This window comes from Seriola dumerili, unplaced genomic scaffold (assembly GCF_002260705.1).
Source record: "Seriola dumerili isolate Sdu_G_001 unplaced genomic scaffold, Sdu_1.0 BDQW01000668.1, whole genome shotgun sequence".
NCBI lineage: Eukaryota > Metazoa > Chordata > Actinopteri > Carangiformes > Carangidae > Seriola > Seriola dumerili.
The window spans coordinates 1,665,751-1,678,207 of record NW_019174923.1 but is presented as its reverse complement, the minus strand read 5'-3'; the positions used below and the strand labels follow the sequence as shown (position 1 = coordinate 1,678,207).

The 12,457-nt window shown below is 39.3% G+C and overlaps 1 protein-coding gene across 1 annotated transcript in view; it reads right to left on the bottom strand.

The window, feature by feature from the left end:
* The window catches only part of aacs (acetoacetyl-CoA synthetase), a 33,570-nt gene extending 26,604 nt beyond the window's left edge, over positions 1-6,966 (bottom strand). Inside the window, exons 1-4 of the mRNA XM_022765303.1 lie at positions 6,709-6,966; positions 5,442-5,545; positions 3,169-3,289; positions 2,017-2,130 (exon numbers count right to left, since the gene is read on the bottom strand). Coding sequence (XP_022621024.1) covers positions 2,017-2,130; positions 3,169-3,289; positions 5,442-5,545; positions 6,709-6,847 — 478 coding nt within the window. The 5' untranslated portion in view covers positions 6,848-6,966. The remainder of the gene's footprint in view (positions 1-2,016; positions 2,131-3,168; positions 3,290-5,441; positions 5,546-6,708) is intronic.
* Between the last annotated feature and the right edge of the window lie 5,491 nt (positions 6,967-12,457).

Genomic DNA, 12,457 nt, shown 5'->3' with positions numbered 1-12,457 from the left:
TGTGTGTGTGTGCTGGGCTGGCTCATGTCCTGCTATAAACCTTGGCTGGCTTCATCAGCTAAGTGCTTATATATCTCCTGGATTACAGACACTGACACGACATTTTTAGTTACAACCTGGGGACACACAACACACACAAGTGAGGAGACACATTCAAACACACACACACACACACACACACACACACACACACACACACACACACACACACACACACACACACACACACACACACACACACACACACAAAGATTTGTCTTTAGATTGGTAAGAGAAAAAAAGCTGATGTCTCTCTCTCTCTGTTGTTTCTCTAGCTTGCTCTCCCTTCCTGTCCCTCGCTCCATCCCTCCCCACTTTCAAATGAGATTCCCACAGAGCTTAAGTGATTTAGCTAATGGATTTCCCTACCGCAAGATCCATCTTTCTTCTGAACGCACACAAACTTTCATACACGTCCTGGTCATTCCTGGACAGAGTAGCTCAATATGAGCTCATGAACAGCAAACATAGATGTTAGTCACATTGCTGCTTCTAAATAAAGGCAGGGAACCTTTTCAATATATAGATGCCCAGCACAGCTTCAGGGTCTCCTCAGTTTTGTGACAGAGGTCAGAATGTTTCTTACACACTTGTGATTGTGCAGATTTTCATCCTTTCATTTTTTGCCAAATTTCTGGGTCATTGTAGCTCAGATGTCAGATATTTTCTCTTGCTCAGCTTTTGAACAATGATAAAAAAAAATCCAAAAGCATTTTCTTTAACCTCTGAACTACTGTGTTTGTTATCTGTCATCTTTATCCAGAGACAAAAAGGTATGAAACCGAAAGACTTTGTTTAAGAAAAGATGTTAAATCTAACTTTGCTTCGTTGCTTCCAACAGTGAAAAGCTCAGAAATGTGAGATGCTAATGTTTGACAACCCAGTGTAACCGAAGCCCCTGATACTAACACAGCACAAACAGCTCAATATGCATTTCTGTGTCATGACGGGAAAAGTGGCAGAGAGCAGAGATTGAAACAGAGACACGGGCAGATAAAGACTCAAGTGACATTCACAAAACTCAGAGCTGTTCTTACAATAAGCAATGAGGAACTGCTCGTTTGAGAAATCAACTCTCCCCTCCCCCCTTTTTTTTTTTTTTTTTAAAGATGAAAAGATTTGTTAAGTCACTGTGTGAGAGACACTGCTACATAATAGTAATGTGGTTCTCGTATGTGACCAATAATGAAGGAAGAGTCGTCTGCAATACTAAACAGATGCACCAGATGAAGTTAAACAATACAGAACTGAGCTGGATTTAAGCTGATGCTAAATTTCATGCAAAAATCAGCAGAGACAGCCATGATTTTGACCAAAGTCTCCATAATAGCCGAATAAACAAATTAGAATTTTGTATAGTTCGTAATTTTTGGTATGGTTGTGTATTTTGAGATCATTTTGATGCCACCAAACATAATTTTTTTCTGCTGAGCATTTTCAAAGCCAGCACCGTGGCAACAAGTTAAGAAAGTGACAGAAATAAGCTCTTAAAAGCATTTGACACTTCAACTGTTTTCAGAAAATGTACCGGCCGCATATTGGAGCGTGGAAATGTGCATGACATGCATTAAAGCTCCTGTTACTGCACTGGCAGCACTGCTCAGTGAGAGACCGCGTGGCTCTGTATGACTAGCCTGTTACAGTGGTGCCTTGCAGAAAAACAAATATTAGCTTTGAAAAAAATAAATGCTGACATTCAGAAAGAGCTGCGACTTGTGCCAAGACGGCCATCCCTCCTTGCCAGTGCACACTGACACACACAAGTAATGGTAAAATGTCCAACTTGTTCTGCAACAGGCTGCAAGTAATCATCAAACTTACTTACTTAAAAAAATAGGACTGGAGAGGATGAAGAAGACAGAGGGGTAAAAAGAAATAAGTGGCCACTAATCAGAAATCACTTGGCTGAAGAAAGTTATATAAAACATATACATATATATATATATATAGACAGAGAACAATAAATCTGAGACTCACCTACAACCCTGTCTCCAGTCTGGACTCCCATCTTCCTCATGGCTGCGGCAAACAACGCCACATCACGCCTGAGCTCCCCAAACGTGACCTTCACAATCTCCTCATTTGCCTCCGCTGGTAGACAGGAAGAGAGAGTGAGACACAGAAACAGAGATTAATATTATGCAAATTTCAAATGATTCAGAAAACTGTAGGCATCTACATATATTTTTGATTGATTTGGACATTTTAGATTTCGTGTACCACTTTGTAAAATGATGTTCTTATTAATGAGTACATACAAATCCAAAGCAAAGAAAAAGAAAAGCAGGGAGGCAGAGATGGAGACATAAATAGAAGCAGAGAGTGTGGCAGGACAGAGGCACAGACAGCAACAGTCCTATTATGTCTGTAAGTAATAGTTTCCTGACATTCACAGAGGCTCCACAGCATTGTGACCGATGGGCCCTCTCATAATTAGATTCCACCTTCTGAGGTAGTTTGTGTGCATGTGTATGTGTCTGTGCAGGAGCCCACTCTCCCACATACACACATGCAGCAATAAAGAATGGCCTATCCATTAATATGTGACAGTCCTAAGAGGTGGAGCAGGGAGCAGCAGCTATTATAACACAGTGACGTATGCAGCCTGACGCTCCCCCGCTGAATCGCTGCTGTGCTCAAATGTACCCTCAACGCCGTTCTTTCATGTCCTCCAAAAGTCTCCTTCTCCTAACAAATACAAATTCTGAAGATGAAATAAAAAGGCGAGGAAACACAATCTGTGCGAGTCAGCAAAGAAAAACCCACACCCCCAATTGACGAACACACACAGGAAGGAGAAACCAAACTTGTCAAAAACATCAGAATGCGCAAACACTAAGTAAGGCAAACAAAAAAAATAAACATGAACGGGCTCTGCATGATATATGTAAAGGTGTGTTCAGGTGGGAAAACATCGCTGTGTTGTGTGACTTTAAGAATGAATGTGTGTGCTAACATGTGCGCTTTTTGCTCTGTGCATCGAGTCAACGTTGCCAAGATGAGGGATTTGATTCCTACCGGAGATTACTGAAGGCACCACTTAAGGTGCAGCACTGTTGCATACTGTATATTGCTGTATATTACATACTACAGTTATTAAAATCAGCATCACCTACTCCATATACTTACTTGCAGCGTATAGAGCCACTTTGTCCTGGTCTGCGTGTTTGAGCAGGTTCTCGGCGTAGTTAAGCCGAGCCCCTTTAAACCACTCGGGAACATCTGAGATCCGCTTGGATACATCCACCACCTGGTACACAACATTAAAAACACACAACAAGGACACACAGGGGAGAGTCACAACACTGTCACTGACCCAGGCTGTGAAATTTACAGCTTTGGTGATCTTGCTGGCAAATACTCACACCAAAGTCTTTCCTTGCCAATAATGTTTGTTATTTTTCACACTTATCAGACACATATCTCTACTACAGTCTCCTCTTTACTTGCTTACTCTGTACTTGCAACAAAACTTCAGCAAGACATCCAATTTGTCAGAAAAATTCATTGCAACATTGGGATTTCGCAGCCTAGCCCACTGTGCATCACTGTTACACATTGATTGACTGAATAATTGTCTCCCTGTCTTCTATCCAATATTTGCTGGGCCTGCAGCAGTGGCTAAGAAAATGTATGATAAAAGAAGAACTTCTGGCCAGCATGTGACGTGGAGTGTGTTTTCCATGTGTACAGAAGGGGTGTGTTTGACAACATGGCTCAATGTCATAAGCTCAGACATCATTTGTTACCTCACACACCCACCCGAGTGGCTATATCCTGGAACTAAGCAACATTAAGAGGCTGGACAGTAAATTAAATAATGGGGACACAAATGAAGATACTTTAAGTTTAATTTTTCCAACTGGCTTTTTAATGTAGCCTTGATAAAATAGAAGATTACTTCCGTTCCACTGAAAATAAACGACTGTTCACCAACTCATAGCACAACAGTGACGTAATTTAGTCATTTTTATATTTAAATCATTTGGGAAACAATTTTTTGTTGTTTTTTTTCTTTCATTTCTGCATATGTACAGAAGAGAAAAGAGAGGCAGTTCGATTTAAAGTTAGAAACCAAAAACATAATCAAACCATCAAATATCAATCAAATCAACATGGTCTTACTTCCAGCCAAAATCCATAATAAGATCATGTTTGCATTAGTACACTCATGGGCTAAAGTTTACTCTTACTAAAAGAAAGTGAAAGGCTGACTGTGGCTTCCTTCATACACTTGGGTTCCAGAAAAATCACTCCATCACTGAAGTGAAAGGTCAAATCATGAATAGTCCAGGTGGGAAAAATTTGATTGCCAATCAAATGGCTTGACAGCGTTTATAGACAAACACCTTAAAAGTTTAAATTCACATTAGTGTATGCGTATGTGTGGGTGGTCTCTGAAAAAGGTAAGAAAATCATAAAAAAGAATTAAACCCAGTAACCTGAAGGCTTAAATAACAAGTGGGCTGCCTGGATACCAGGACTCATTTACAAAAGCAGACAGAAATGATTAATATTGATATACAGGCCTATTGACGGCTCGTACCCACAAAGAAACTTATAGATTTAATGTGAATGCAACAATGCAACATTCTTTCAAATGAAACATCATGGAAAATGGCATGCCAAAGGTAGGAATATTACAGCACAGGCTCTACACCTGTGTTAACACCAGCTGCTCTTAATTGGGCTCAATCAGCATAACCAGGAGAAGCAGACATGAAAATAGAGCAAGAATTATCTTAAAATGGAAGGAATGTCAACGAAACTCTATCAATATGGGACTTATAGTACTTACAGATCACTGGATGTACACAACAGTCAAAACAAAGGCAGTACGCCTGTTTTGGAATTTAATTTGCTTTTAGAGGAACCCAGAGAAACCCTCCTCAACATGGAACATACCACTCTAAGAGGTGGGGGGCATAGACCAAGTGGTACTGGCCTGTTTTTATTTTTTTATTTTACAATTTTGAATCATTTATGAATCCTGAAGTTTATACTCTTAAATTTGATTTGAAATTGTTCTGCTTCATGAATGTGGCCCAATAATTGCAGGTTATGGCCACATGTCTGTTTAAAAAATAATGTTTGAGATGTGCCATTAAAGGGAGTTAATATCCTACCTGTCAGTAATAAGAATGTAACAGACTGACAAAGTTGAAAATTACATAAAAAGAGAAAACTCCCACAGGTGAATCACTGGTCATTCATAGAATCTTTATGAGTCATTTGTGGGTATTATTACATTCTAATAATTAGATTTTATTTCTATTTTTATTGACTTCTGATTTTAGTTCTTTTTATAATGATGAATATGGCTGGTGAATTTTGGGTTGACATCAAAACCATTCTACTTATAGTTATGATGGACATGATGTGACAACAGAGGTTGGACTCACCTCCTCATATGGTTTGGAGCCGACTACTCCACAGAAGCGCCACACTTCTGCCCAGAACTCTGGGTAGCTCTCCACCGACCACTGGTACAGGTCATTGTAGTTAACTAGAGGAATGAAAACCAGTGATTACAACAGATTTATAATAAAATATTAATTTGTAAGAAAAGATCAGACATCGCTTCATTTAGCACAGGGAGGGAAAGTGGTTTCATACAACATCATTGGTTGAAATCAGCCTCTGTGTACCTGCCCTGTTCCACTAATAACCATCAACTAAACCATAAACCAAAGTACATTTCAACAAATTATGGCCTTTTGCTCTGCAAATCTGAGATTAACACTAATAATCTCCACACGATTTAAAGATTAATGCCAAAATGTCAAAAGTCATAAGTGATCTCAGTTAAACTAAATCAGTGGGTGCCTGTATTCTCTCTACACTGTTTGTATTTACATCTACATTTTAAGACAATCCCCTTATTCAAGGCGTTTTCAAAGATGTGGCTTCTTCATTGACATCCAGTGACCAAGAGAGAGAAAAGCAGAGGTCAGGGTGAGTAAAATAAATGCTGGCAGATCTGCAAATATAATTTAAAGCAGTTGTCTCCAGCCTTTTTGGCTTATGACCCTTTAATGCTTACTGGTAAATCACTAACAAGCTTGCAGGTGTCTTTGAGCTACAAGCAGCTCGACCAAAAACTGGTGTTGTCTTCTCAGGTTGATTGATTTTGAATGTTCTTTTATGTGCATGGATGCATTTGGAAAAAGAAATTCGGCTGACCAGGTTTTTCATCATTCCTTCAAAACCCTGTTGGTTTGCCTTGACACGTTATCAGAGAGACAATTAAACTAGGGCATCGCCTGGCAGCTCTGTTAGCACAGTCCAAATCCACACATTAAGGCAAAGCAGAGCTGCAATGTTGTTTATTATTACAAAGGGAGTGGTGAGTAGGTTTGATGCCAGACTCATTAATATTTTTAATGGCTGCAGAACAGCTAGCTTGAAATGTTGCATTGGAAAGCAGCTTTAAACGGAGGCAATTTTGAGGTAATAAACTGTCTGTTAGAAAATACATGTACTGACACATTGCAGAGGTAGAGACACCGTCTATTTTTGTGTTTCTATCCAGCTTCGTGGGCTCAATAAAATCCGACTTGTTTCCATTCCAGCACACCTACTCTCTCTCCCTCTCTCTCTCTCTCTCTCTCTCACCCTCTCTCTGTCTGTCTGGCTCCTTGTCTGTGTCCCTCCCTCTTCTCTACTCACCCAGATTAAGTCCGTAGTCCCCGCTGACCTGTATCCTAAACTTGTCCATCTGTGTGTTCCTCTTGGAGTCCGGGTACCACAGCACCTTGCTCTCCATATCCATAATTTTCTCGCTTTTCCCTTCAGTGTCTTTAGACATCTTTGTTGCGTCCCTTCGTCGGCTGCCAAACACCGGTTAGCGCGAGTCCTGAGCGCCCTGCTGAAGCTAACTGTCCCTGAGGTGGGGGCTTGTGTTAAATTAGATCACCGGGTACTAGCCTCTTAGTCAGAATGGCTCGGGTATTAAAGTGCGCGACAGCTAGCAAGGCTTACTGTCAAAGACAAGCGTGGGGATACCACGGAAAACTGACAGGCCACGCCCCAGCGCCATGACGTGAACGAGTGAGCTGGGTTCAAGAGCGTTGATTGTTCAACGCTGTTATACAGAATATACATTACATAACAGCACCCGAACTGAGAACCAAAGTCATCTTTAAAACGGGCCCCATGAGGGATTTTTGAATTGATATTTAATTATAGTTTCTGAAAAGTCTCTCAGTCTTCAGTATAGATTGTTATATGCATACTATTAATCATCTATAAATTCTAACATCAATATGTTAACACCTAATTATGATATATGTGGGATTAAGTGAACATTTCAGGCCAGCAAATGAAGTTGAATGAATCAGACCACTTATATTAAAAAGTTACCAAAGTATTAGCATAACTTGATGAGTTGCATGTTTTTACATTTTCTCTGTCTAACTTAAAATATGATATACCCAGTATATGAAAACACATCCAGATCCTTGAAAATCCTAAAAACCTTTAATCTCACCAAATCATAATTTGTTTAATTTCATTCTTTCATGTTTCTTACTGTTTAATTCAAAATATTCCTAAAATCTAGAAATTAGAGATATTTTGTAACAAAAAGTGTTATTTGAATGCAGTGGCGCAATATGTAACTAAGAAGATTTATTCAGTTACAGTAACATTTTTTTATGTACTTGAGTTATTTACATTCTTATGCTACTTTATAACTGTACTTCACTACATTTCGAAGGCAAATGAAGTGCTTTTTGGTCAGCCTTGACAAACTGATTAGTTGTATTAATATATATATATATTAAATACACTCTTTTTAGTTTTGTAGCTCAGTAGGCTCCTGGCCACACTAATGTTCTCTTGGAACATGTGTTAGTTTGAATGTCAGTGTTAAAAATGTTGTGGTTGCATGTCTCACATACATTGTCTGTTACCTGTTGGTCCTGTGTCTCTTGCTTTTGTCACATGGGTGACCAAACTAGTTTCCCCTTTTGGGGTTTAAAAAGATATCCAATCTAATGTACAGTTGATCACAGTTACTAAGGTATTTTAAAGATTGAGATTTTGCATTAAGAAACTATGATCAGTTTATAGAATATAATGTAGTGTTCCTACAATAAACTTATATAATGCCATCAAAATGCTACTGACATGTTAATGCATCAGTGATAATAACCTATGAATATAATATACGATTGACAGGGGTCACTCTGCTCCATGAGTGAAACTTCTATTTAATTTAAGTGTATTTTGCTGATAATACATTTATTTTCCCTTAAAGAGAAAAAAATATATACATTTCGTCAATTTTAGAATTAACCCCGTAAAAGTCTTGAACGTCTCCCACACGTGAACGCGCGATTGAATTGTATAGTCGTGTTTCACGTGCACGGGAGAATCTTGCCTGTCAAAATGAAGGAATTTGATTGGTCCGCAGCGAACTGGTTCCACATCAGCCGACATATCGGTCTATGCGGGAGGCGTATCGTCCCCGTTTGACTGGCGTCTCGTTGGATCAACCGGAAACTGGCTTTTGGTGTTGCAAAGGAGACATATTGGCCAATCAGAGAGCGAGAACGTACGAGCGTTTTAGGGGTGTGCCCAATCAGTGAGGGGGAAGAATGACCCTCCTCACTTTGCGGTGGTGTCATCTCAACTTGCTGGAAAATATCTTCTGTAGTTTTGTCATACCATGTCCTGTCTAGCCTAATCTAGTTTGCATTGCTGTATGTCCACAATTTGTCTGCCCTATTAATGACAGTTTCATCTACCTTTGGACACTTTTTCTTACCACAACCTGATGTACTTGCAGTTTCTTAAAATTAGTTTGACGTGTGATTTAAAGGCCTGCTTATTGATAGACTCTCATTTGCTTTTCAGTCCCTCAGGCACCATGAAAACCCCAGTGCCCTTCACTGTTCATTGTTCCTTCACATTCAGCTTCCAGGTGCAAATGGAAATAGGCCTATAATCCGTCTACATTAAACATTAGCCTAAAAGCCACTCATGCATGTGTGCGGTAAAAAAAAAACACACAGAGACACAAACCAAAGGAGAAAATAAACCACACTGAATTAGCCATCTGTGGCCACATTATTTTCCTCAAATGCAACAGTGAGTGAAGATCTCCATGTGACACGACGCTGACATTTTACACCGCTGCATGTTCTGGCACAGCTGGTACCATAAAGCAGAAAGACGGAACAGACTTGGCTAACAAAAATGTTGTAATCTGTCTGATAGTATTTTGTAATGTAGGTATCAATGACCTTAAAAGCTGCAGGCACCCAGAGTTCAGATTGCAAAAATGGAGGCCTCATATCTCAAACCTGAACTCTTATACTCTGAAACCCAAACAAGTCATTTTTTTAATAAATATATGCTGTGATTTCACATGAGGAGCACTCAGTAACAACACTTGTGTTATCTGATTCGCAGAATTATTATATGGTATATCACTCTGTAAATCACACTGCCTGTCATGTTTTGGCTAATGTCTGTAAAATGGATTGTGGTAAGACCTTGATAAAAGCATTAGACAAAACACAGGAAACAGTGTGGGTTGCCACAGACCTCAGAAAAGGGACCAAGAGCATGACTCAGGGGGTAGATGTAAAAGTAAAGAGTCCTTTCTTAGAAAGAACCAAGCAGGCCAACCAATTACAAAGGGTCGGGGTCTAGGCAAATCCAAAACACACAGATAAGGTCAAAAACACAATCAAGATCAAAACATGTGGGCAAAGAACAGAGTGCTGCAAAGCTAAGATACATGACGATATGGCAAAGAGCAAGTGGACATGAACCAGTATAGGGAGCTACGGAGGGAACGCTGAACAGGTGAGCAGGTGAGTGTGGAGGAGGGGCCAGGTGGGAGTGGCAGTGTCTGAAATGCAGAATTAGAACATTCAGTCCTAACAACTGGGCTGAATGAAAGAATGAATGAGCAGACTGAAATTCGAAACCATGACATATGAGTAGGATATAATAATATGATATGACGATACGTGGAGATGAATGAAACGTCCTGTTTTCTAAATATGGATAAATTCTGAGAAGTACGTGGGGGTGACTGGAATAATGTGAGTGGCATATTGTGTCTGATTCAAACTCCGTGCATACATTATTAGCCAAAAGTGTCTTGACTTTCAAGAATCTCAAGGGCGGATAGAAATTTTGGTCTAATACAAAAAAAAAAATTTAACAAATTAACTATGGCATGAAACACTTGAATTTCTTCCAGGTGCAACAATTAGCCATGAGAAGCCAATGTCCCTTTCTCTGTGTAACATAAATGTCCGTGGTGAAAAGAGGTGCACTGTACTAGATCAAAGGCCCTACACAATGAATCTGTACTGAACCCACAAAGTGTTTAATACACATATGGGTAAATGTGCTTTTGTCCCATCAGACCATTTCCGTCTAGCTGCTTTATCATAGAGGTCTGACTGATGGAGTGGTGCTGAGATGGTCATCCTTCCAGCAGGTTCTCCCATCTCTGTAGACGACTTCTGAAGCTCTGTAAAGTGTTGCCCATTGGGTTCTTGGTCACCTCCAACACCAAGACCCTTCCTGCCTGATTACTTAGTTTGGCCAGTCGGGTCAAATACCTGCTTCCAAATTTCTTCCTTTTATTTATTGAGGCAACTGTGCTCCTAGAAACACACTCAGAGCCTTAGAAATTGTTTTATACCCTTGCCCTGATTTATGCCTCCCCATAATTTTATCACAGAGGTCTACAGAGAGTTCTTTGAATTCCATGGATTTATTTTTGTTTGTTTTGCCACAGGTAGACTCAAGTCAAGTTCTAGACACATCTCAATGATAATTAAAGCAAACAGGATGCATCTGACCACAGTCTGGAATGCCACAGCAAAGGGTCTGAATAGGAAATAAGAGATTTCAGCATTTGTTTTTTAATACATTTGCAGAAAAGAGTGAGGATAAGTCATTATGGGCCATTATGGGCCATTGGGTGTAGTTGGCTGATCAGACATTGAAATTGACCTGAAATAAACCCTAGCTTCACCCCACAGCAAGCATCTCTTTTATCTGTTTATCCTGGCTCTGCCTCCACATCAGCAGTCCAGCATTCTGCAGTCCAGCTAAAATTCACATTTTGTAAGCAGCAGTGTCCACATCTGTCATTTTGTTTCTTCGTGGTATTCTCTCCCAATGATTGCCCTTTGGATGCTGTGATGGAAAATGTGTAATATGCACAGTGTAATTTTTGCTTAACATTTTGCAATGCATTGCATTTATCTTATAATCTTATCCAGAACAACCTACAATGAACCCAACAGGGCAAAAAGACAAACTGCTGAGTCAACCAAGTATGTCTATAAGTGCTCAGTTTTGTAGTATGATATTGCAACAGAAATGTATTGGGTGAAGGCTGATGAATTAAAAACTGACTAACAGACAGAAGCTTTTGTGCTTTCTTTGGATCCTAAAGGGACCCAAAGTGAACCTAATGATGTAATCAAAAGCACCTTGTGACAGATGGTAACTACGGGCCTCTCTGATTTGCAGTATTATATGTTATCTTAGTATATGGTAATAAAAATATTGAGACCTAAATTTGTTTTTTCCTGAAAATTCCTTCAATCCTTCTCAAGGCATTTTCCATGCATCTGTTTTCCACCATTCACTACATAGTTAATGCACATATTGACCAGTGCACATATATATTGATATATTTTCTCATTCTAAATTTAAAAAGTATACATTATCTCTGAGTCCTAGGAGTATTTCAGAAAGGAGGCTAAGACCCAAATTAAAGCTAAGAGCATTTGTCTAACTGACACCTGATTATGTCAAAATAAACTGCATGAGCACAGCTTTAAATCACAGACCTGAGAAGCCCAGCACGGTTAAACAGCTATCAAATAAAGTATACAGTATAAGACCAAGCACTGTGGGTTTCATTAAGCAAATAAAGTAAAGATACAAATGTTGTTGTCTAAATATGCTTAAGACTGTTTACTTGTGCACTTAACATAATTCTCAGTAAAATGAAAAATCTAGTGTCCTCGATCAGTCCTTTAATCTATTTTTAGCATAAGCCTGTATCAGATTTTAAAGGAGAGTTATTTATTTCAATAGGGACACAGACATGATCCGAAAGTGTTCAATAGCTTATCTTAAATATGGCAGCTAAAATGATTTCCTATTGTATATAAAATAAACCCAGTTGACTGACAAAGACCTCACACTGATACAAGCCTCAGCTTCACAGTACATGGGTAGGTAAAGACATGGTGGTTCAGTTATTTAAACAGGTCCAGCACATACTTGAAGGTTACTGTGTGTGGAGCAGGAGCCTAGATCAAACACAGTCCAGCAGATGGCGTACTAATACATGACATTGTGAACAATGAAAATCCTTTAAGTGTGAATCTGTAGATAGAACTTTGCATTAATACAAATACTTTTTTCTTTA